General features: G+C 38.6%; 1 protein-coding gene across 1 annotated transcript in view; it reads left to right on the top strand.

Moving 5' to 3' along the window:
• The first annotated feature begins 5309 nt into the window (after window positions 1-5309).
• Window positions 5310-26451, top strand: part of ZSWIM5 (zinc finger SWIM-type containing 5) — a 166921-nt gene continuing 145779 nt past the window's right edge. Inside the window, exon 1 of the mRNA XM_020897427.2 lies at window positions 5310-7254. Within this exon, the coding sequence (XP_020753086.2) occupies window positions 6657-7254 (598 nt within the window). The 5' untranslated portion in view covers window positions 5310-6656. The remainder of the gene's footprint in view (window positions 7255-26451) is intronic.

Consider the following 26451-nt stretch of genomic DNA (forward strand, 5'->3'; position numbering starts at 1 on the left):
CCATCTGTATTTATATATTTATATGTTTATTTTTTTTATGTCTGTTTCCTAAACTAGACAGACTATAAGCCCCACATTGTATGTTGACTTTTGTATTTAAAGTGTTAGAACAATAACACTAACATCAACAAACTGGTATTATTTTAATCTGAACCAATGTTTAGGCTAATCTTGAAAAGAGCTGCAGATGTCAACAGTGACCTCATATAGCTCTCAGGGACACTGACCTCTATATTTACTCCACACAAACCACTGATAAACAAGACCTGATTTGGGGTCTCATTATTATTCCACCTGCTGATATTTCCAGTGTGTTATGGTCTCTTTCTTACTACAAGTCACTGCTGCTTTTCCTTTTCATCTTTCTTCTTCTCCTTCACCTTCCTCCTGTTCTTACCCTCTTTTTCCTTCTAATTTCCTAAAGTTTAATTATTTAATTATAGCCTATGGAATAGTTCTCATGCTTTACTGAGAAATCTCATTGCTTATTCCCTTCTAAATTAATCAATCTGACAGCCCCCTTCAGGCCAAATTTGAGTCCTTATCCAGGAGAGAATATATGGTCACTTTAATTCTATCCTTATAAAATACTTTGGCTCTTGGGTGAGACAACTATGGCATAGAAAAGAAACTTCACCGGACTCAGAATTCAACAAGGTGGATTTGAGTTCTGGATCTGTCACTCACTTGCTAGTGACCTTGATTAAGACACAATATTTCTGAGCCTTTCTACAAAGGTAAAATGGGAATAAAGATACTAGTCAATTGGAGATGAATAACAGGGTTACCAAGCAGCAATTTAGGGCCCACATGGAATTAGAATAAAATTAATATTCCTGGTCAGCATCAATTTTCTTCAGGAATGCTTTATTTTGTAGCTGAAAACTGTAAAACATTGTATCAGTTTTAAGTATCATCATTATTAGATGTTCTCCTGTAACATCTGTAACATCCTGTTCATCCTGTAACATTAGATGTTCTCCTCCTTCCTGTAACCTCCTCTGTATCAATTCTAGGTTTCCCTGGTTCCAGCTCAGGGTCACATATAGTTTCTTTCATTCTTCTTTTCTTTTGGAAGTTTTTTTGTTTTTATTTTTTGGTTGTGCCTTTGTGTCATGTAAGATCGTAGTTCCCCAATCAGGGATCGATCCCACACCCAATGTGTTGGAAGCATGGAGTCTTAACCACTGCCAAGGAAATCCCAATTTCTTTTGTTCTTAATGTCCAGGCTATCTTAAGCAACCTAGTATCCTTCACTATTGGTTGTTGTTTAATTGCTAAGCATGTCCGACTCTTTTGTGACCCCATGGACTGTAGCCCATCAGGCTCCTTTGTCCATAGGCTTTCCCAGGCAAGAATACTGGAGTGGGCAGCCATTTCCTTCTCCAGGGAAATCTTGACCCAGGGATTGAACCCATGTCTCCTGCATTGGCAGGCTGATTGTTTACCACTGATGCACCTCCTCACAAATAGTAGCTTATTTATTTGTATTTGTTTAAAAATGGCAAATATATCAGAAAACACAAAATGTAGCTTCATGAGCTATCAGGAAAAAAAAGTCACCCTGCTACTCTAAGGTACAATGTCATTATATCGTTATTTTTTAGAAACAATAGGGCAGAAGCAGTTTATTCAGAGAAATTTCTCTTTTCCTACTGTCATCTGAATTGAGGCCACTACAATTCATGACCAGATTATTGGAATAGGTACCTAAAAGGTTTCTCTCTTTTTTTCCCCTTTGAATAGATTCACCACATCACAGCCAGACGATTCATTCATTCATGGAACATTTATTGAGGGTCTATTATGTGCTAAGTACAATGCACACTGGGGCTCCCCTCACGGCTCAGATGGTAAAGAATCCGCCGACAATGCAGGAGACCTGGGGCTGATCCCTGGGTCGGGAAGATCCCCTGGGGAAGGAAATGGCTACCCACTCCAGTATTCTCACCTGGAGAATTCCATGGACAGAGGACCTGGTGGGCTACAGTCCATGAGATTGAAAAGAGTTGGACATGACTGAGTGACTACCACACAAAGCATACTAATGAGGGAAGAGATGTGAAAAACATAGGTTACATTCAGTGCTATCATGCTATATAGATGTCTAACAACCTTCACTATCTTGGTTCCCCATTGCCCATACTATATACTTAACTTCATATTCCTTAACCTGGCATTTAATATTACCCATAATTTGGCTTTAAAAGGTATTTTTAATCTTTATTTCCCATTTTTATATACAAACATTTATTTTTAACTGTTTCATGAATGTTCTGTACTTTTCAGCTTTTGGGCTTTTGCTGAAGTTATTCAAAATAATTGAAATTCCTTACCTAAGCTTTGGGGCATATTTGAATCCTATTCATTCTCCAAGACCTAGATGAAATAAGACTACAATAGAGCACCCTCTCACAAGTTTTACCCAAACCGATATTTCTTCTGATTCCCAAAATAATCAGTGCTTCTTCAAATCACCTGACAATCTTCTGAAGCTATTACTTTTTTTGTATCATTACAGTCTTTTACTGTTAGTTAACTTTGCCCATGTTTTTATCGTATCTCACTAACTTGATCTTAAGCTGGCAGAGATGAGATTGTTTCTTGTTTAATGATATTTTGGAAAAGATCTATCAATCACTAGGGTCACAAGATAAATTTAAGAGTAATAATAAAATAGTGCTTTTAAAAAAATTGGCAAGGAACACTCATATAAATGCAAGCATACATTATATTTATGAAAACAGTTATAGTTGACCCCAAATTAATCTATAAATTTAATGTAATTCCAAGAAGAATTCCTGAAGGAATTTTGGAAACAGAGTAGATTATAAGATTTATATAGAAGGTTTAAAAAGTACACAGAGAGCTAAGAAAAAATTGGAAAACAAAAACATCATCATCTAAATTTTTACCCATCTATTTACCCATCATCTAAATATTTACAAATTCAATTACATATTACAAAATTTAATTGGTAATTAAACAGTATGCAATAGAAGAAGAAAGTTACCAATGTGATAGTAGGCAGCTGTGATACCATTTAATTAAATGAAATATACACAAAACAATGTTACATATGCACACACACATAATTTAAAAATGGACCCCAAAACTCAAGTTGTACTTGCTCCCAGGGATGCTATATGGAGGCAGTTAAAGTGGATTTCTGCTATATTAAGTAATAATTATTAATTCTGAGTGGTGAATATATGGGTATAGATATGCTATTCTTTGTACTTTTCTATAAATTTTGATGTCCTCCAGGTAAGGAAAAACACCTAGTTAAATCAAACTTGTAAGAAACAAACTTGACTCTTAACAAATGTTTAAGTAACATGTCTTCTTACGTCCCAACCTCTATTAACCATATTTTCCAGCTGTTGAGTAAATCAGATATTTACTCAAACATATTCATTGATTCAGAAAGCAAATTTTTTTTTTTTTGAGCAGCATGCTGAAGAAGACTCTTGAGAATCCCTTGGACTGCAAGGAAATCAAACCAGTCAATCCTAAAGGATATCAACCCTGAATTTTCATTGGCAGGACTGATACTGATGCTGAAACTCCAATACTTTGGCCACTTGATGCAAAGAGCCAACTCACTGGAAAAGAGCCTGATGCAGGAAAGACTGAAGGCAAAAGGTGAAGGGATCGGCAGAGGATGAGATGATTAGCTAGCATCTCTGACTTAATGGACATGAATTTGAGCAAACTCCAGGAGATAGTGAAGGACAGGGTAGCCTGGTGTGCTGTAGTCGATGGGGTCGCAGAGTCTTATGCAACTTTATCGATTGATCAACAACAATAATATATGTAGCATTACAATGAGTGTTAGAGATAGGCCTTTACATAGAAATATTTTCTGCTGTTACATTAGCTCATAATCTAGTTAGGGAGAAAGGCATTAAAGGAATACTCACCCTCAAAATAAACTCTGATAAGTTCTAGGAAGGAAAAGAATGGGTGTCATGAAAGTCTGTAATTGTGGTACCAGATTTTAGGGGATTGAGGGATTATGCTGGGCTTCCCTGGTGGCTCAGCTGGTAAAGAATCTGCCTGCAATGTGGGAGACTTGGATTTGATCCCTGGGTTGGGAAGATCCCCTGGAGGAGGATGGCATGGCACCCCACTCTAGTATTCTTGCCTGAGAATTCCCATGGACAGAGAAGCCTGGGGGGCTACAGTCCCTGGAGTCACAAAGAGTCGGACACGACTGAGCAACCAAGCACAGCACAGCACAGCAAGGGATTATGCTGGCGTCCACGGTAGCTCAACAGTAAAGAATCCCCCTGCTAATGCAGGAGGCTTGGGTTCTATCCCTGGAGAAGGAAATGGCAATCCACTTCAGTATTCTTGTCTGGGAAATCTCATGGACAAAGGAGCCTGGCAGGCTATAGTCCTTGGGGTGGCAAAGAGTCGGACGTGATTTAGTGACTAAACAACAAGGGTTTATGCTACTTCACAATAATTCATTTAGATATTTGCAGATATAAATCCACTTACAGATATAAACATGTTATCTACTACACCGAATAAACACTAGATTTGAATTACTTCTAGTAAATTTTATGTGTAGGTTATTATTTATCATTACTACCTCCCTTTTACAAATAATATGATTAGCATCATACAAGTAGCAAGTGTGATTTACACTGTAATTCTGTAATTCTATAGCTATACTTTCTAAGTTCTGAAGTGAAGTGAAAATCACTCAGTTGTGTCTGACTCTTTGCAACCCCATGGACTAAACAGTCCATGGAATTCTCTAGACCAGAAGGACTGGGTAGCCTTCCCCTTCTCCAGCGGATCTTCTCAACCCGGGGATCAAACCCAGATCTCCTGCATTGCAGGCAGAATCTTTACCAGCTGAGCCACAAGGGAAGCCCCTTTAAATTCTGAGATTATAGCAAAATCAAACTACTTTGGCCCCTGTCCATCTCCAGTCATTTACTCTTTTCTAATCCTTATTTTATACTACACTCTAGAACTCCTTCATTTTGGAGGGAGAACACAATTAAAGGAACTCTCAGTACAGTTTTTGGAACATTTTAATGTTTTAGAGATTAATTTGTCTGCAACCTGAAATAAGTTTTCTTGACTGACCAACATACCGTCACTTACAACTCAATATTGTTTATGGAGGAGTTAGTGGCAAAGTTGCTGTGTCAGAGTATAAATTATCAAGAAGAAAACAGGCATGATCTTTGCTCTCATGGAGGGCACAGGCAGTTGGACATCACAGTTCAGTTCAGTGGCTCAGTCATGTCCGACTCTTTGCGACCCCATGGACTACAGCACGCCAGGCTTCCCTGTCCATCACCAACTCCCTGAGCTTACTCAAACTCATGTCCATCCAGTTGGTGATGCCATCCAACCATCTCATCCTCTGTCATCCCCTTCCCTCCTGCCTTCAATCTTTCCCAGCACCAGGGTCTTTTCAAATGAGGCAGATCTCTCCAGGTGGCCAAAGTATTGGAGTTTCAGCTTTAGCATCAGTCCTTCCAGTGAATATTCAGGACTGAGTTCCTTCAGGATGGACTGGTTGGATCTCCTTGCAGTCCAAGGGACTCTCAAGAGTCTCCTTCAACACCACAGTTCAAAAGCATCAATTCTTCGGCGCTCAGCTTTCTTTATAGTCCAACTCTCACACCCATACATGACTACTAGAAAAACGATAGCTTTGACTTGACGGACGATTACACAAATATATAAAAATATGTGTGTTACTTATTATAATTAATATGAATGTGCAGAAGACTGAGCCAAGTGAGTAAAATATAAAGCCCTAATTGAGACTGGACTCAGGTGATTAGAGAATTGTACTAAAAACCGCACGAAAGTGTTTTGTTCCCTAGGATGCAAGGTTCTAAAACCCTTCAAAACCCACGGAGGCTGTAACTGCCGTGGCGGTGAGATCTTGGCGCCCCATTGTCCAGTCAGGGGCTGGCGCGACTTTGCCTGGCTCTGGAGGGGACCGCTGACTATTCTACACTGCTGTGGTGTGAGGCGAGTTTTCAGCAATGGAACTTTCTGATTTTTCCCCCTAGCGTCCTCCTAGCGTCTTTCTGCCAGATCATTCGCTCCTCTGTGGCCGTCGCCCGTCTGGTCCATCTACCAGAGGACTCTTGATTTTGAGTTCTCTTTCTCCGCCCCGCAAGCCTAGTACTTTGCTTGCGGCTTCGCGCAATACTCGCTCCGGGCCGTTGCACTTGGCCGCACAGTCCACTCCTTTCCCTCCAGGCTGCAGGTGGGTCGGAGGCGCGCGGGCTGGCGAGGGTGCCGGGAGCTCCTCGTCCCTGGGTGTCCCCTAGGTGGAAGTCGGCCCGGCGCGAGCGCTCGGTGCGCGTTCTGGGCCGTCTGCGCCTGGTGCGCGCCGCCAGCCCGCGCTCGCTCCCGTTCCTCCTCGCGCTCGCGGCGGCCCGAACAGCGCGCGCCGCCTCCCGCTCGTCCTCTGGCCGCCCCTGCCGGCCCTCGCGGCGCGCGCACCGGACCGGCCCAGGCTCCCCACTCGGGCCGGCCGGCTCGCGGGTTTGCTCGCCCCGCCCCCCCGGTGCCGCAGCTGGGCGCTTGCGCGGGGCGCGTGGCCGTGGCCGGGGTCTCCGCCGCAGCCGGTGCCGCCGCCGCCGCCTCAGTCAGTCAGTCAGTCCCCAGCAATGGCGGAAGGAGGTGAGCGAGAGGAACTGCTCTCGCCGTCGCCGGTCTCTCCGGCCAAGCGCCTGTGCTCGTGGCCCAGTCCGCAGGCTCACCACCCTCGCGGTTCGCCCGGGGCGGCCGGCGGCGGGGTGGAGGGCGTCGGCGGCAGCTGCCTACCCCCGGGGGCCCGCCCCCACCTGCAGCCCGAGTCCTTGCTGGACTGCGCCGCCAAGACGGTAGCAGAAAAGTGGGCGTACGAACGGGTGGAGGAGCGCTTTGAGCGGATCCCGGAGCCCGTGCAGCGCCGCATCGTCTACTGGTCCTTCCCGCGGAATGAGCGGGAGATCTGCATGTACTCCAGCTTCCAGTACCGCGGCGGCCCTGGCGCCGGCGCGGCTGGCGGCGCCGCGGGGGCTTCGCCGGCCGAGGAGGGGCCGCCGCCACCCCCCGGGGCCGCCGCTCCGGCCGGCTCCGCCCCCGGGGCCGCCGTGGCGGGGGCGTCCCCCGGACTGGGCTCTGGGGCTGGAGTGGTCGGCGGCGTAGGCGGCGAGGGGCTCCCGTTCCGCCGGGGCATCCGTCTGCTGGACAGCGGCTCCGTGGAGAATGTGCTGCAAGTCGGTAGGTGCTCGCTCGGCTTCTCTCCGGTCCCCGGCCTCCTCTTCCGCAGGTGCCTTCTCTTTGCACAAGCCCTGAGCCAGGACCCCGGCTTTTTGCCCAACTCCCTATCCTCTGCCAAAGGACAAACTAGTCACATAAAAAACTTTTCTCAACATTTCGTCAGGTCCACTGCTGCTCTTTCCCCCACTACCCCCATTTCTTTTTGTTTGAAGAGCGAATAGATCTCTTTTTTATTCTTCGTTCTGCACCCCACGCCAAAGCAAAAAGGATGGGGAAGTATGGCTTTCTGGACGTAATCATTTCTGAATGCGTTTTTCTAATTTAAGTTTAGAGAGAAGCGAACTGTTAGTGAATCTGGAGCAAGCGGTCTTACAGGGAACGTTTGAGGGACAGGCTGTCAAAGGCAATCTAGTCTTTGCAGATTGAAGCTGAGTATAATTAACTTTAAAAATGGGAAAAAAGCCTCAGCAAAATACTGTGCATTTCAGACAGTTTTAATTATCTGCTTTAATGTTTTTTTTCCCTGGACCAGTAATACTTGGGAATCTAGGCTGTGGACTTAACAATACCCGAAGATGGAAATGTGACAGCTTCTTCTCCACACCCCCACCCAAGGAAAAAAAAAAAAAGGCACAATCTGGAGTGGGGGTGGGGTCTATCTTCCTTGTCAGACTGGGGTAAATCAAAAGCTGGTCACGTTAGGTTTTTCAAATTAACAAGTCTTCATATTTGCTTTTGTTTTATCTTTTTGTTTGTGGGGAAATGAAAAGGATTTCTTTTTCTTTTATTGCTCCAGAGCTTCTAGTCAGCTTGTTCATCTTATTAAATATACAAATTCAGTAGTCCTGATTTGTGGAATGGATAGGGAGAAAGGGGAAAAAATGACATTGTTTAACATTGACTTGCTATGTGGGGAAATTTAAACACTGATTTTTTTTTTTTCTATTTGGACTATTGTAGCACTCTGGAAGTACACATTATCTTTATGCCTTTTATTATACAGTATATGCTCATATTTACTGAAAAAATATTGATTTTTGAAAGGAGTTGGAGAGAGGCTGTTTTTAGAATTAAACAGACCCAGGAACACACATAAACAGGAAGCCCAAACATCTAGCTCTCTTCTCCCCAGGTAAAACTTGACATATTTGAATTTTTTTTTTTTTTTTCATTTGAAGAGTAGCACATTGTGGTGTTTCATATAAAGCAACCTACTTTTGATTATTGAGAATCACTGAATCCTGTTTCTTTTTAAAGCAACATATACCACAATTTGTTTTGCAAATGTGAAATGTAAATTTATCTAAGTTTATCCTGTGTCAGAATACAGAAACAGTAGATTGAGAAAGTTTTGTTTATTTGAGGATATTCCTTTGTGTGTTTCTGTACATATCTGTAATAACAAATTGAATAACAGGTAATTAAGGTGTGCAGCTTTAATTCTGAAAACATGAAAATGAATATAGGCATTTCTTTATTCATCTGCAGGTCATATTCTTTTTATGAGTTTATATCAATTTTTAAGTTTCTTGTTTAAATATTTTGAATTGAAAAGTTTCAATTTAGTCATTTTATAGTAAGAGATACTGTATTTGAAAGAATTTTCATACTTTGAAGGGGCAGTTGAGAGAGAAGAGTTTTAAAGAAGTATATATTTTGAAAGTGACTATAATGTCAAGTTCTAAATGAAATCAGATGTTGTGAGTGATCCAGGTCGTGTTTAAATCAGATCTTTTTCTTCTATGGTATGAGAGTTGGCATGCTTCTTAGGATGATGAGCTCTTGTATGATAGTTTTAGGGACTGGAGAAAGAATATATTTAAGCATATTTTCTGATTCTTACATTGGATTTCATAGATGAAGGTAGGATAATGAATTAATCATTTTTAAGTAATGCTGTTTGAGAAACATGAGTTGTGTAATCTTTATTTTTTTTATTTTAATTTATGCTAGTGAGGGTGAAAGAGAAGACTATTCCATTCTTTATCATTCTGAGTTTTGTATCTTGGCATGAACCACTGTTAATTTTTTTGGCTGCATCATGCCTTATTTTCCCCCACCAGAGATCAGACACGTGTGCCCTGTGTTGGGAGCACAGAGTTTTAACCACTGGACCACCAGGGAAGTCCTAAACCATCGTTTAGTATGTTAAGTTAGAGAACCATTCCTCACCTCTTAAACCTAAAATGTGAGAATGTGATGATCTAGATGATAGGTCTTATAAAAGTATTACCAGGAGATAAGCAAAAAAATGATTTGTATATAGCAAGACAGTAATCATGTTCTTCACTTTATAATTTCACTTCAAATTCAATATAGGAGCTTCGCTGGTGGATCAGTGGGAAAGAATCTGCCTGCCAGTGCAGGAGACATGGGTTCGGTCCCTGATCCTGGAAGATACCACATGCCTTGGAGCAACTAAGCGCATGTGCCATAACTACTGAGCCTGTGCTCTAGAGCCTGGGAGCCGCAGCTACTGAGCCCGTGTGTCCTAGAGCCTGTGCTCTCAGCAAGAGATGCCGTTGCGATGAGAGGTTCATGCTCCGCAAGTAGCGAGTAGCCCTTGCTCACCACAGCTGGAGAAGAACCTGAGCAGCAAGGAGTGTCCAGCACAGCCAAAAACAATAAATAAATAAAACTACCTAAAAAAACCCTCAATGTAATTACTCAGTGCTACTATTAAAAATTCTTATTTATTTCCTTACTACATCCAAGCCATAGTTAAAACTTCAGAATTGGAAAGTTACTGAAGGCCGATGCTTTAGGAAGTGAGGGAAATTAGGGTATTTCTTTTAAACATTCTTTTAAAGAAAAGATTCATAAAGGGATTTAAACAAGGTAAACATGAAGTATTTTAAATATTATTATTAAGTAAATTTAAAAATAAAACACAACATAAAAGAAAAAAATTGAAAGAAATTAAACAACAAAGACTGTACAAAGAGTATTTATATTCAGTGACTTCTGATTACTTTCCACATGGAATCTGGTAATGGGAAGTCATGGACTGGTTAAAACACAGATCCTCTGTAGAAAACATCTGATTTTGAATTAGAACTAAAAGTTTCCCAGCTTGATATAAAGAAATGGGAGGACTGTAGCTTGTTATGCTCAAAGGATACATTTCTTTTACAAGACAGCACTGAATCAGAGGTATTGCTCCTTTTAAAGGGGAAAATTATAAATTAGTCTTTTCATGGACATCTGTAAGTTTGAAGCTCTGTGAATAGACTTTTCTGTTGTCTCAGTATTATGAAGGTAATAGAATTCAGATGTTTTAAGCATCTGCATTTTAACCTGTGTAAGGAGCCCATGGAAATAGTGGTAGTATAAACCTTGGGAAAATACTTACTCAGGAATCTGCAGATGGTATAAGAATGGTACAACTATAATTTACTAATAATTTTAAGATGTTGACCCATCATCATATTTTAAATTCATGTCTCTGTCTGGTAGAACTTAAAGGAGGATTGTGTCTTCTCAGGGAAATCTGACTTGATTGATGGAAAAGAAGCATTGATAGTTTTTCTCTTGTATGCAGAAATATTATATTTATTTGAATACTTAGATGTTCAAAAATTGGATAAAGTCTTATAGGGTCCTTCAGTGTTGGTTTATCTTAATTACAAATGTTTATCCAGAAATTATCATAGATTCTGACAGTTGAGCCCCATAGTTTTAGCCTACACATTTTCTAATAAATGCATAATTTGTGTGTGGATAGTCTTCAAGACTACAGCCACAATCCTAAGTACTACTTTATGTGAAAGAAATGAAATTACAAAGTCAGTAATAATAAAAAGATCCATTTCAGGAAGTTTTTCATAGCTTACACATTAAGTAGTTAAGTTTATAATTATGAGCATGTATATATTATCAATAAACATCTGTGTGATTTTTCTGTGGTACAGCTTTTGTGAAGTGCAGCAGTAATAAGTATTGCTGGTGTTGGTTTCTACAGGTAATTTATTTTTAATCTATGTTATTTAGAGGAACAAAAGATAGCCTCACCTAAAAAGCTGTATAGCACTGTAAGTTAGAATAGATATAAAATCATAATAAAATTTCTACATGGGGAAAAATGACTTAATTTATATGTGAGATATTCCAGCAGGGAAAGCAGCTGCATACCTTTAAGGGATAAGTGGTAACATTTTTTAGAATAGAAACTTAACAGGTTTTAAAATCACTTGCTCTTTTTCTTTCTTAAGCAATGAATTTTCTCCTTCCTCCTCCACCACAGTACCTTACACACATATCTTAATATTCAAGTGTTTTTTAATTTCCAAAATATACAAACAGCTCCTATGGTTTAATATGAAAAAAGCAAATGGTCTAATAAAAAAAAATAGGCAGAAGACCTAAATAAACATTTCTCCAAAGAAGACATGAAGATGGCCAACAGGCACATGAAAAGATGCTCAGTATTGCTAATTATTAGAGAAATGCAGATCAAAATAACCATGAAATAGCACCTTATACCAGTCAGAATGGCCATCATCAAAAAATCTATAAACAATAAGTGCTATAGAGGCTGTGAAGAGAAATGGACCCTCTTACTCTGTTGGTGGAAATGTAAATTGCTTCAGCCTCTGTGGAGAAGAGTATGGAGGTTGCTTAAAAAACTAAAAATAGATCTATTATATGATCCAGCAGTCTTACTCCTGGGCATCAAAGTTCATAGCAGCACTGTTTACAATTGCCAAGACATGGGAGCAACCTAAATGCCTAGTGAAAGATGAATAAATTAAGAAGATGTGGTACATATATTCAATGGAATATTACTCAGCCATAAAAAGTATGAAATAATGTAATTTGCAGCAACGTGGATGGACCTAGAGATTATCACACTAAATGAAGTTAGTCAAAGACAGATATCATATAACTTATATGTGGAATCTGAAAAGTGATACAAATGAATTATTTCCAAAATGGAAATAGAGTCACTGACATAGAAAACAAACATGGTTACCAAAGGGGATAGTGGGCGTTGGGGGCGAGATAAATTAGAAATTTGGGGTTAACCTGTATAGACTACTACAAATAAAATAGGCAAACAATGAGTATCTTCTGTATAGCACAGGGGAACTATACTCAATATCTTGTAATAACCTATAATGGAAAAGAATTTGAAGAAGAATATATATATGTGTGTATGTAACTGAATTGCTTTGCTTTACACTTGAAACTAACATAACATTGTAAATTACACTGCAATAAAAAAAGTCTGTTGAATAGTGAATGTTTAGAAGTTTAAAACAGACTTCTCAGTTAAGAGAGAGAGAGAGAGATGAATTTTTATAATGTGTGGTGCTAGAAGATAAAGGGAAAACTCCATACTTGTGGGTATAATAAGCTGATAGCAGTAAGTGGTAGGAGTGTTGCAACAGTGTGTATCTTTTATGTTGATTGACTGTTTAGTGTGAAGAATGGTGATGTATCAGTTTTTCTCCAAAACTTTAGATGAATTCTTATGGAAGACAGCCTTCTCAATGATAGAGCTTTAAAGATAATGAATAAGCTAAAGGTAGTAGACTTTTAAAGTTTATTTTTATTTTAGGAATTAAAAATATATTACTGAAGTGTGAATACAAAGTCTAAATTTTGAAGTGAAAGGACTAGAAATTTACTTAAGCCTGTGTGAGACAGTTTCATTGCACTTGTTTCAATAACAGCTGTTAAAAATCAAGACATTAACAGTATCTTAGAGTTGATGGTTATATGGATATACATATGTATCTATCTACCTATCCGTATACATGTTAAAATGTATAGAACTATTCTCCAAGAAGTAAAAATTACTGTTATTTTAGAAAATAATTTAAAAAATAGAGACATTAATATTAGTAAGTTAACATACAAGAGAGATACTGAAAATGCTGTATTAGTTTCCTGTGGCTACTGTAACAAACTTCCATAAATTGGGTGGCTTAAAACAACAGAAATTTACTGTCTCATAGTTCTGGAGGAGAGAAGTCTGAAATCAAGGTATCTATCAGCAGAGTCATGCTCCCTCTGAAACTAGTGAGGAAATCCTTCCTGCCTCTTCCTAGCTCCTGGTGGTTTGCTAGGAGTCTTTGACATTCCTTGACATACAACTGCATAACTCCAGTCTTTTTGTCACATGGCATTCTTCCTATGTGTCTGTATTTTCACATGACCATTTTAGAAGGACAGCAGGCATACTGGGTTAGGGGCCTACCCTGCTCCAGTATGACCTCCGTTTAACTATTTGCATGTGCAATGACCCTATTTCCAAATAAGGTCACATTCTGAGGTGCTGGAGGTTAGGACTTCAACATATCAGTCTTGCTCAGTTGCTCAGTTGTGTCCAACTCTTTTGCAGCCCTGTGGACTGTAGCTCACCAGGCTCCTCTGTCCATGGAATTTTGCAGGCAAGAATACTGGAGTGGGTTGCCATTTCCCCCTCCAGGGAATCTTCCCAACCCAGGAATAGAACCTGCATCTCCTGCTTCCCCTGTACTGCAAATTCTTTACCTTCTGAGCCATTGGGGAAGCCTGTCAATCTTGAGAGAACACATTTCAACTCATAACAGCCTCTCCTGCTTGTTTCTTGTTGCATAACATAATTTTATGTGAATTTTAAACTTTTATATGTTGAATATAGCTTAAATTAGATATCACCACGTCTATTTTATTAGATAAGCATTATTTCAGTTTAGCTGATTCAGTTTGCATGATTGATTATTTAATATTTTTAATACATGTGGAACTTTTTTGATAGATAAGTGGTCATTTAAAGGTTAAACCTGTCATCATTCTTTATAAAAAATGATGACTGTGCAATACAGCACTCAGGGCATACACGCATGGATGAACAGATTACTGTCAGATTTTTCTTCATGAATACCATTTATAACTTATTTATAGAAATAGGTAACCCTCAGTTGTCCAGAGCCTTTTCAGCATCTCCTTCAGTCAGATCATCAGTGGCTTGAGTGTTCTGCCAGTTCAGCACAATACACTGTACATGAAAGTATGAGACCTCATTGATGGTTTAAGGGCATAGAGATTGCAGTGCTTGAGGTTTATCTTGGAGAAACAGGAGGGCAAGATGGAGATGCTGTTCAAGCTCATCCTGATGGGACATAAGAGCCTGAGCTGGAGGGCACCTTGTATGGACTTACTCTGTTATATGCATAAGGAAGTTCTGCAGCTACTGACCTAGAGCAAGTGAGCAAACAGAACAGAATCCTAGGTCAGCTTGCAGATAGAACCCTAGGAGAGCAGAGAAATAAGTACAGTTGGATATCTTGTAAGTCTTGTACGCTGACCTCAGTCTCTTTGCTGGGAGGGAGGGGTTAAGGAGGCACTTTCTTTCTGAGATTAAGAATTCTACCACTCTATCATGTCCTACTGATGCCCCTATCCCCTCACTGTACCTTCTTTTTCCTGCTAATTCTGTGCTAATGAATGTAGTTTCTGAGTTTACTTTGTATGATTCATTGTTGGGGCATTTGGAAGTACCAAGACTCTGGCAATTTTATGTGGCCTTTTGGACTGTCCTCTAAGAAGAAAGGCCAGGCAGGAAGAAGTGGGGATCCCAGAATTAGTACAGGAGGAGGGGCTGCTAATTTAGCTTACTGTTAGCAACAACTTCCTATGTTAGGGATAAAACATACACATGCACTGGAGCTGGGGTATAGACCATAGGCGGTGAAGAGAAAAATGGTCAGTCTTCTTTTGGGTCTAGAAGTCAGCTGCAATGTCAGTTACTTAGGATGGTCAATTAGCTTTCTCGCTCTGCTTTCATTATTCTTTTTGTCTCCTGCAATGATTGGTGATCACCCAATGGATAGAGGCACATTGTCAGAGATGACTAAGCCTGGTAACTGACTTGCAAAATAAATTAAGACCTGGGAGAGGTGCCATCCTTCTTTCCATCTGGAGAGACCCCAACACCAAATAGTTCTGTAGGGAGCCTGATCGTCAACTTGCAGTTCCTCACAGAGCCAGCCCATGTCCCACTCTGAACTCCCACTGGAAACACTGCTTCTCTAAGCTGGGAGTTCTTGAGGAGTTGGCAGAAGTGGCTGGAGCTGACTCTCCTACTGGGACATCACTTGGGCTTTGATATCGACAGAGTGGCTGACACTTATCTTCCAACTCAGACTGGCTGGGACAGGACAAGGGCTATGCTTGATCATGACCAGGCTTGCCTGCTCCCATCCTGGAATGCCCCTGCTCTGGACCTCTCATTTCTTTTTATTGGTTTATTTTTCAGTGCATCTTTAATTTGTACAGAAATAAAATAAAATGTAAACAAAAAAGGAAATAGGTAATCCTGAAAGCATACGAACCATGTCTTAACTTTTTCCAAAGTGTTAGTTGCTCAGTTGTGTCCAACTCTTTGCAACCCCATGGACTGTAGCCTGCCAAACTCCCCTGTCCATGGAATTCTCCAGACAAGAATACTGGAGTGGCGAATAGCCAAAGCAAGCTTGAGAAAGAAGAATGGAACTGGAGGAATCAACCTGCCTGACTTCAGACTATACTACAAAGCTACAGTCATCAAGACAGCATGGTACTGGCACAAAGACAGAAATATAGATCAATGGAACAAAATAGAAAGCCCAGAGATAAATCCATGCACCTATGGACACCTTATCTTTGACCAAGGAGGCAAGAATATACAGTGGAGAAAAGACAATCTCTTTAACAAGTGGTGCTGGGAAAACTGGTCAACCACCTGTAAAAGAATGAAACTAGAACACTTTCTAACACCATACACAAAAATAAACTCAAAATGGATTAAAGATCTAAATGTAAGACCAGAAACTATAAAACTCCTAGAGGAAAACATAGGCAAACACTCTCTGACATAAATCACAGCAGGATCCTCTATGACCCACCCCCCAGAGCAATGGAAATAAAAGCAAAAATAAATAAATGGGACCTAGTTAAACTTAAAAGCTTTTGCACAACAAAGGAAACTATAAGCAAGATGAAAAGACAGCTTTCAGAATGGGAGAAAATAATAGCAAATGAAGCAACTGACAAAGGATTAATCTAAAAAATACACAGGCAGCTCATGTAGCTCAATACCAGAAAAAATAAATGACCCAATCAAAAAACTGGGCCAAAGAACTAAACAGACATTTCTCCAAAGAAGATATACAGATGGCTAACAAACACATGAAAAGATACTAAACATCACTCATTATCCGAGAAATGCAAATCAAAATCACAATGAGGTACCATCTCACGCTGGTCAGAATGGCTGCTATCAAAAAGTCTACAAACGATAAATGCTGGAGAGGGTGCAGAGAAAAGGGAACCCTCTTAACACTGTTGGTGGGAATGCAAACTAGTACAGCCACTATGGAGAACAGTGTGGAGATTCCTGAAAAAACTGGAAATAGAACTGCCATATGACCCAGCAATCCCACTGCTGGGCATACATACCAAGGGAACCAGAATTGAAAGAGACACGTGTACCCCAATGTTCATCACAGCATTGTTTGCAATAGCCAGGACATGGAAGCAACCTAGATGTCCATCGGCAGACGAATGGATAAGAAAGCCATGGTACATATACACAATGGAATATTACTTAGCTATTAGAAAGAATGCATTTGAATCAGTTCTAATGAGGTGGATGAAACTGGAGCCTATTATGCAGAGTGAAATAAGTCAGAAAGAAAAACACCAATACAGTATGTTAATGCATATACATGGAATTTAGAAAGATGGTAATGATGACTCTGTATGCGAGACAGCAAAAGAGACAGAGATACAAAGAAGAGACTTTTGGATTCTGTGGGAGAAGGTGAGGGCGGGATGATTTAAGAGAACAGCATTGAAACATGTATATTACCATTTTTGAAATAGATTGCCAGTCCGGGTTCAATGCATGAGACAGGGCACTCAGGGCTGGTGCACTGGGATGATCCTGAGGGATGGGATGGGGAGGGAGGTGGAGGGGTGTTCAGGATGGGGTACATATGTACACCCATGGCTGATTCATGTATGGCAAAAACCACTACAATATTGTAAAGTAATTAGCCTCCAATTAAAAAATAATAATAATACTGGAGTGGGTAGCCATTCCCTTCTTGAGGGAATCTTCCTCACCCAGGGATCAAACCTGGGTCTCCTGCATTGCAGGTGGATCATTTCCATCTGAGTCACCAGGGAAGCCCAACTTTTTTCAAACCCCAAGTTAATATGGTTTGGAATTGTGATAGTAGAAATATATTACAGTCCATTCCAGATTACTATTATGTAAATTTTCTACCATGTGGTTTATATATAGGCTTATTTCTTTCCTCATATAGGCAGCATGCTTCTTGGCAACTTTTAACCTGTCATGGAGCTGGTATACTGAAGAAGTCATACTCATTTTAATATTAGCTTTAGCATTATATTATTATATGATGAATTTCTCTGAAACTTTTCATAACCCCATATAGCCAACTGATTAATTTTTGGTTCTCAGTATTGAGAAAAATTGTTCTCTCTCTTAGAATATATAATGTGATATACCTTAAATTGGTGCTCAGTAAATGCTATTGAATGAATGAACAAGTTGTTATATAACTTAAAAATATTTAGACAGTATGAAAATCTCTCTTTATTGATTTGTATGTAATGGGAGCCTAGGAGATATACTGGCAAAATGTAATTTCTGCATGTTTTTGATTTTGAAAACATTATGTAGATTTAAAAATACCAACGAGGCTTATTAACTAGTTTCTGATTCTTTTCATTGGATATTTCGTCACTTGTTTTGTGTAAAGCTCAGTAAATAACTGTTTACTTACTCTGGGTGGAAATCATTCCAAAATACTTTGTGTTTTCCTACCTTAGACTACAAACCCAAGTTGGATACCAAAGCTTATGCTTCTAAGAACTACATTATGTTGCCATCTTTATGTAGGTGGGAGATTGTAAACTGAGTGAGTACTTGACCCTGAGAGATTCTCTGAAACCTGATATAGCTGTTTTACTTTGTTGTACAGCAGAAATGAACACAACATTGTAATACTGCAAAAAAAATAGTGAATTTTATTGAATGTAAATTTTGCCTCAGAAATTGGTTTTAAAGGAAAGAATGGTAGGTCCCAATCGTTGATTTCACATTGAAATCGCTGGGGAGATTTTAAAGAAAGTGCCAAGGATTCACCCTAAATTAATTAAAAATCTGTTGAGAATGAGGACTGATCCTCAGAATTTTTAAAGAGCTCCTAGATGTTTTATGTGCAGCCAGGCTTGAAAGACACTGTTCTAGAAAAATGATCACCTTTATTTGCATTTTCAGTGTTTTTAAACTTACTGTAGACAATCAAAATATTATGTAATATTTACTACACAAATGCTTTGGACTCTGTCAACTTTTTTTTCTATTTCAGCCTGTTTACTTTTATCTTTAGGTTTATTAATGGATCTCAAAGGAAATTATTCTCTTTCACTTAAAAAATGTGTGTGTGTGTTTTGAAAAGGTCCTATACAAAAGTGTATAAATTCTTACCATCAAAAGACACTTGTATAAATGTAACACCAACATATAACTTTATTCATGTTTGTTCACTCCTTCACTCATTTGTAAAACTTACATTTAACATTCTGAAGTACTCAGTGCAAAATGGAACATAAATTCTGTATTTAAGGAGTGTGTAGTTTAGTATAGGATACATATTAAAATAGCATTTAGCACAATGTTCTCTAATAATAGAGGTAGTTACTGTGGAGGTAAAGAGTAGAAAGAGATTAACTAGAGAAATGGGTCTAGCTGGATAAATTAACTCTGTTTTAATATAACTTCAATTATAGAAATATTAAAATTACATTTAATAGTATAATAGAGATTGAAAACATTATTTATTGCTTACAGGTTAGATTGACCCTTCATGAAGTTCTTTCTGTGTTAACATTTCTCTTCCCTATAGTACTCTAGTTCCTAGTTGACTCAAAGGGTTGACATTAGCAGGCAGGAAGATGACAGAAATATTGCCAGATTTTTTTTCCCCTCAGTATAAATTTTACAGATTTCTGTCTTTAGAATAGCTTTATCATATCTTCGTAGGATCTTTTTTAAAAAATTATTGCTTTTTTAAGGTACAAATACATGATAGAGCTAATCAGTAAAATAGATTTTGGTCTATCCATCCATTCATTAGCCTGCATTCTGTAGTCAGGGGGAAAATGTATTATGCCTTTAAAAGCACTTGGAGATAATTGCATCTCTTCCCTACTGATTCATGGTCTTATTGAATGGAAGCTGGTAGCATTAATACCTTCAGGAAAAGTCATCCTGTTTTTATTTTGCTTAAATCTATCAATACCTGGTAAACTGACAGGACTGTCAAGAATCACCAATATACACTGATGTTAGTGGTATAAAAGCCTTCCCCATGTTGTGGTTTCCTCTTGTGAAAAAATAATTTTTCTGATCTTTTCTCTCATTCAGTATTACATTATTATTTTATTTTTAATTAAAATATAATTAATTTACAATTTTATATTAGTTTCAGGTATACAACATAGTGATTCAGTTTTCTATAGATTAAACTCTCAATATTATTGCACTGTTTACTGGTATGTATATTTGCATGTTCTATCATATATATTATCACATATATGCAGAGACCATACAGCAGGTAGCCTCAGAATTCTGGCTCCTCACTATATCTCCGTTTCCCCAGCCGTGGTGGTGGTGGTACATGCTCAATCTTGTCCAACTCTTTGTGGCCCCATGGACTCATGTAGCCCATTAGGCTCTTCTGTCCTTGGGATTTCCTCAACAAGAATACTGGAGTGGGTTGCCATTTCCTCCTCTAGGACCAACAGTTGTTTTGAGGATAAATCAATATGTTAGGTATTTAGAACAGAGCCTAACTCCTATTAGGTATTATGAAAATGTTCATTCACTATTATTATTGTACCAAAATTGTTGAGGTATTCCATGTTTGTTACCTTTCCTTTAACCTTCGTGCCACCTCTGAAACCTTTTCAATCTGACTTCTGCTTCCACTCACTATGTTAAAATTGATCTCTTAAAGGTTACCAGTGACCTCATGATTGCCAGCATAGTATCCTTTTTTCAGTCCTCATCCTTTATGACCTCTATATAGAATTTTCTATAGTCTTTTAAAATACTTCTTCCTAGATTTTTGTTTTACTTCATCATTCTGGTTTTCTTTCTACCTTTCTTCTTTATTCTCTTACTCCACAAAAGTAGGATTACCATCTTGCCCCAAGTTTTCTAATTAACCAATCTTGTTTATTTCTGTATCTTCAATGACTAGTTTATGAACATAAGTTAGAAAACTGAGCACCGAAGAATTGATGCTTTTGAATTGTGGTGCTGGAGAAGACTCTGGACAGTCCCTTGGACTGCAAGGAGATCAAACCTGTTAGTCCTAAAGGAAATCAACCCTGAATACCATTGGAAGGACTGATGCTGAAACTGAAGCTTCAATAGTTTGGTTAACTGATGCGAAGAGCCAACTCATTGCAAAAGACCCTGATGCTGGGAAAGATTGAAGGCAAAAGGAGGAGAGAGCAGCAGAAGATAAGATGGTTAGATAGCATCATTGACTCAACGGACATGAATTTGAGCAAACTCCAGGAGGACAGAGGAGCCTGGTATTCTGCAGTCCACGGGGTCTCAGAGTCAGACATGATTTATCGATTGAATAACAAGTTAGTGTCATATAATGTAGTGGTCTCAAATTTGTTTTAAGCCAGTCTACTTATTTTCAAATGAAATCTTAGATGATATTACAGTTTTTGCAGCAGGAAAATTTGAGCTGTTTTGGGATTGGGATAGGGCGCAGAACTCAGTCAGTTTGGCCAGCTTTTTCCTTTTGATCCCTGAAACACTTCCAAATAGTCTTGGGATTTGTAGTCAGGAGATCTGCCTGAGATTTCTCATCTGTAAAAGTATCAGAATTTTTGTGAGATTCTAAATAAACTCATATACATGAAAATACTTTATTATAAATAATTTGACTATTAAGTCTATATCATTGTTTCTCCCTCTTGAATTCAAGATCAGCTTGTATATTTGCCCACTAGATATTTCTACATGGATACCCTACTAGCCACTCAAAATCAACATGTCTGGTAAGGGAATAATGTCCAGAATATATAAAGAACTCCTGCAACTCAACCACAAAAAGCAAACAACCTGATTGAAAAATGGGCAAAGGACTTGAACAAACACTTCTTCAGAGAAGGTATGCAAATGACCAATAAACACATAAAAAGGTGCTCAGCATCACTAATCATTAGGAAAATGCAAAAACCACAATGGGCCATCACTTTATATCCATTAGGATGTGTATTATAAAGAAGAAAAAAAAATAACAAGTGTTGGTGAGGATATGGAGAAATTGGAAACTTGTGCATCACTAGTGGGAATATAAAATGGTACAGCTTCTGTGGAAAATGATATGGTAGTTCTTCAGAAAACTAAACATAAAATTATTGGATCTAGCAGTTCCACTTCTGGGTATATAACCAAAATAATTGAAAAAAGGAACTCTAATGGATGTTTGTACACCCCTTTATGGCAGCAGTAGTCACAGTTGGCAAAAGGTATAAGCAACCCAGTTGTCCAACAACAGATGAATGGGTAAACAAAATTTGGTATAAACATACAGCTTGCTATTATCCAGCCTTGACAAGGAAGAAAATTCTGATGAATGCTACACAGATGAACCTTGAAGATACTGTTGTTCATTTGCTAAGTCATGTCTGACTCTTTGCAACCCCATGGACTGCAGCATGCCAGGCTTCTCTGACCTTCACTATCTCCCGGAGTTTCCTCAAACTCCGGTCCCTTGAGTTGGTGATGCCATCCTACCATCTCATCCTCTGTCACCCCTTCTCCTTTGCCTTCAGTCTTTCCCAGCATCAGGGTCTTTTCCAATGAGTTGGATCTTCACATCTGATGTCCAAAGTATTGGAGCTTCAGCTTCAGCATTCCTTACCATCTGAGCTACCAGGGTAGCCCCTGAAGACATTATCCTAAGTGAAATAAGCCAGACACAATAGGGCAAAATTATATGATTCCACTTACATGAGCTACCTAAAATAGGCAAATTCATAGAGATAGAAAGTAAAAGAAGTTACGAGAGGGTGGGGGCAGAGTGGAGAGGGGAATGGAAAGTTTTTATTTATTTATTTATTGAAGGATAATTGCTTTACAGAATTTCGTTGTTTTCTGTCAAACCTCAACATGAATAGGTGTACTTATATCCCCCCCCCTTTTGAACCTCCCCCATTGCCTCCCCATCCCACCCCTCTAGGTTGATACAGAGCCCCTGTTTTGAGTTTCCTGAGTCATACAGCAAATTCCCATTGGCTATCTATTTTACATATGGCAATGTAAGTTTCCATGTTACTCTTTCCATACATCTTACCCTCTCCTCCCCTCTCCCCATGTCCATAAGTGTATTCTCTATGTCTCTTTCTCCACTGCTGCCCTGTAAATAGATTGTTCAGTACCATTTTCTAGATTCCATATATGTGTGTTAGAATGCAGTATTTATCTTTCTCTTTTTGACTCACTTCATTCTGTATAATAAGTTCTAGGTTCATCCACCTCATCTGAACTGACTCAAATGTGTTCCTTTTTATGGCCAAGTAATATTCCATCGTGTATGTGTACCACAACTTCTTTATCCATTCATCTGTCAATGGACATCTAGGTTGCTTCCAAGTTCTAGCTATTGTAAATAGTGCTGCAGTGAACAATGGGATACATGTGTCTTTTTCAACCCTGGTTTCCTCAGGGTATATGCCTAGGAGTGGGATTGCTGGGTCATATGGTAGTTTTATTCCTAGTTTTGTAAGGAATTTCCATACTGTCTTCCATAGTGGCTATATCAATTTACATTCCCAGCAACAGTACAAGAATGTTCCCTTTTCTCCACACTCTCCAGCATTTATTGTCTGTAGACTTTTTGATCATGGCCATTCTGACAAGTGTGAGGTGATACCTCATTGTGGTTTTGATTTGCAATTCTCTAATAATGAGCGATGTTGAGCATCTTTTCATGTGTTTGTTAGCCATCTGTATGTCTTCTTTGGAGAAATGTCTGTTTAGGTCTTTTTCCCACTTTTTGATTGGGTTTTGTTTTTCTAGCATTGAGTTGTATGGGCTGCTTGTATGTTTTGGAAACTAATACTTTGTCAGTTGTTTCATTTGCTATTATTTTCTCCCATTCTGAAGGCTGTCTTTTCACCTTGCTTATGGTTTCCTTTGCTGTGCAAAAGCTCTTAAGTTTATCAGGTCCCACTTGTTTACTTTTGTTTTTATTTCCATTATTCTTGGAGGTGGGTCATAGAGGATCTTGCATTGATTTATGTCATCTAGTGTTCTGTCTGTTTTCCTCTAAGAGTTTTATGGTTTCTGGTCTTACATTTAGGTGTTTAATCCATTTTGAGTTTATCTTTGTGTGTGGTGTTAAGAAGTGTTCTAATTTCATTCTTTTACGTGTAGCTGTCCAGTTTTCCTGGCACCATTTATTGAAGAGGCTGTCTTTGCCCCATTTTATATTCCTGCTTCCTTGTCAAAAATAAGGTACCCATAGGTGCATGGGTTTATTTCTGGGCTTTCTATCTTGTTCCATTGATCTATATTTCTGTTTTTGTGCCAGTACCATACTGTCTTGATGACTGTAGCTTTGTAGTATAATCTGAAGTCAGGAAGGTTGTTTCCTCCAGTTCCATTCTTCTTTCTCAAGACTGCTTTGGCCATTCAGGGTCTTTGTGTTTCCATATGAATTGTGAAATTTTTTGTTCTAGTTCTGTGGAAAATGCCATTGGTAATTTGCTAGGGGTTGCATTGAATCTGTAGATTGCATTTGGTAGTATAGTCATTTTCACAATATTGATTCTTCCTACCCAGGAACATGGAATATCTCTCCATCTGTTTATGTTGTCTTTTATTTCTTTCATCGGTGTCTTATTTTCTGTGTACAGTTCTTTTGTGTCCTTAGGTAAGTTTATTCCTAGATATTTAATTCTTTTTGTTGCAATGGTGAATGGGATTGATTCCTTAATTTCTCTTTCTGATTTTTCATTGTTAGTATATAGAAATGCAAGCGATTTCTGTGTATTGATTTTGTATCCTGCAACTTTGCTGAATTCACTGATTAGTAACTTTTTGATACTATCTTTAGGGTTTTCTATGTACAGTATCATGTCATCTGCAAACAGTGAGAGCTTTACTTCTTCTCTTCTGATCTGGAAAGTTATTTTTTAATGAGTGTACAGTTTTATTGTGGGATGATGAAAAAGTTCTAGAGATGGATAATGGTGTTGGTTGCACAGCAGTGAGAATATATTTAATGTCACTGAACTGTAAGCTTAAAATCGGTAAAGGGTACACACCTTATTTATATTTTACTGCAAGAAAAAAAGTTGTAAAAAATTTGAACGATATGATTCAATTTATATGAAATGTTCAGAATAGGCAAATCCTAAAGATAGAAAGTAGATTCATGGTTTCCAGGACCTGGAAGTAGGGAAAGTAATTGCTGATGGGTATGGGATTTCCTCTGGGGTGATGAAATGTTCTAACAATAGATAATGGTTGTGACTGCACAAATCTGTAAATATACTAAATACCACTGAATTGTATGTTTTAAGCGTAAGTTTTTTGTGTTATATGAATTATGTCACAATAAAGCTGTTATTAAAAAAGCAAATATTCCAATGTGGGGAGAGAAACTTCAAAGACATTTTGTTTCTTAGGAAACGAGGTCTAAATTCTTAAGCCTTATTTTTAGATATTATTTTAGCCTTATTTTAGCGAGGTTCAAATCTCAGTTCTGCTGCTTTCTAGCTGGATAACCTTGGATGACGTGTTATTATACTTAACCCTTCCGTGCCTCAGTTTCTTTATCTCTAAAATGGAGATACAATACCATTTCAGAATGTTTTTATTATAGTTAAATGAGATAATGTATTCAAAGTCAACTTAGAATTTCTAACACATACATTATAGGGATATTGTGACTTTTAATTCTCTTTCTTTTAACCTTCTATGCCTCTTAGTGGTCTCTATATTTCCATTTTTAAAAGTAACATTTCCATAACTAGAGAAGCCTGTGCACTGCAAAGATGATCCAGCACAGCCTCCCTCCCCTCCCCACCAAAGGGCCATTTCCTTATCTACTTAGTTGAAATTAAACCTTTCTTTCATTTTAGTCCTATGCATTATTCATCAATTGTTTATTGAGTACCTGTTATGTTTTAGGCTCTGGTCTAGACGCTGGAGATGCAGCAGTGAATAAAACAAAGTTTCTGCTTTTGTGGAGCATACATTTTAGTGAGGGGACCTACTCACTAAGGCACTTTCTCCTTTCAGCTTGTGTTATGCTTATTTATAATTAGGTATTATTTTCTGTTCCAGTGTGTAAGAACTTCTAGGGCAAGGACTGCATCCTACAATATTTTCAGCATCCAGCACAATACCTAGCTGATTTCATAATGGATTTTTAAGAAGCTTTGTGGAAATGAATCAAAAACATCTTATTAATTTCTTTGACTGTCATAGTAGTAATTTTCAGTGCTGATGCTTTATACTTAAGTCACTTGAGAAACTTCGGTAAAATACATTCTGGGGCACCACCCGTGTAAATCCTAATTAAGATTGGAATGAGACTGAGGAATCTCCATGTTTTATAAGCTCTCCAGGTTTAAATGCTTGGGATCTACTTATTCCATAGCACTTAACGCAGTGATTTACATGGAATGTGCTTAGTAGATGTTGGATGAATTGATTTATTGGTTGATTTATACACTAGCTTTTTCCAAACCAGATTTGGAACTTGTGGGTCAAATTGAAAAGAAAAAAAAAATGAAAAAGTCATCTCAGCAACACTATAATTTGCTATTACGAAAATCACTAGTATCCATCCTTTTTTCTTTTTATGTGCTAATTCTTAATGTACTTTATGCAAAATAATTCTCCACATTTTAATAGGTACATGCATTTTTGAAAAAGCATTGGAAAAGTCTGAAAGGACTTATATCTAACTGATAAATAATATTTATGAAGAGAAAGGGGAATAGGTGGTAACCAAGAGGAAATTTAGCTTGATCTGAATTTTTTGAATTATTTTATGGCAAGAATCTATTATGTATTCCTTGTATAATAATGTAATTAAAATAAGTTAGGACTTCCTGGTAGCTCAGTGGTAAAGAATGTGCCTGCCAGTG

Source organism: Odocoileus virginianus, chromosome 5 (genome assembly GCF_023699985.2).
Source record: "Odocoileus virginianus isolate 20LAN1187 ecotype Illinois chromosome 5, Ovbor_1.2, whole genome shotgun sequence".
NCBI lineage: Eukaryota > Metazoa > Chordata > Mammalia > Artiodactyla > Cervidae > Odocoileus > Odocoileus virginianus.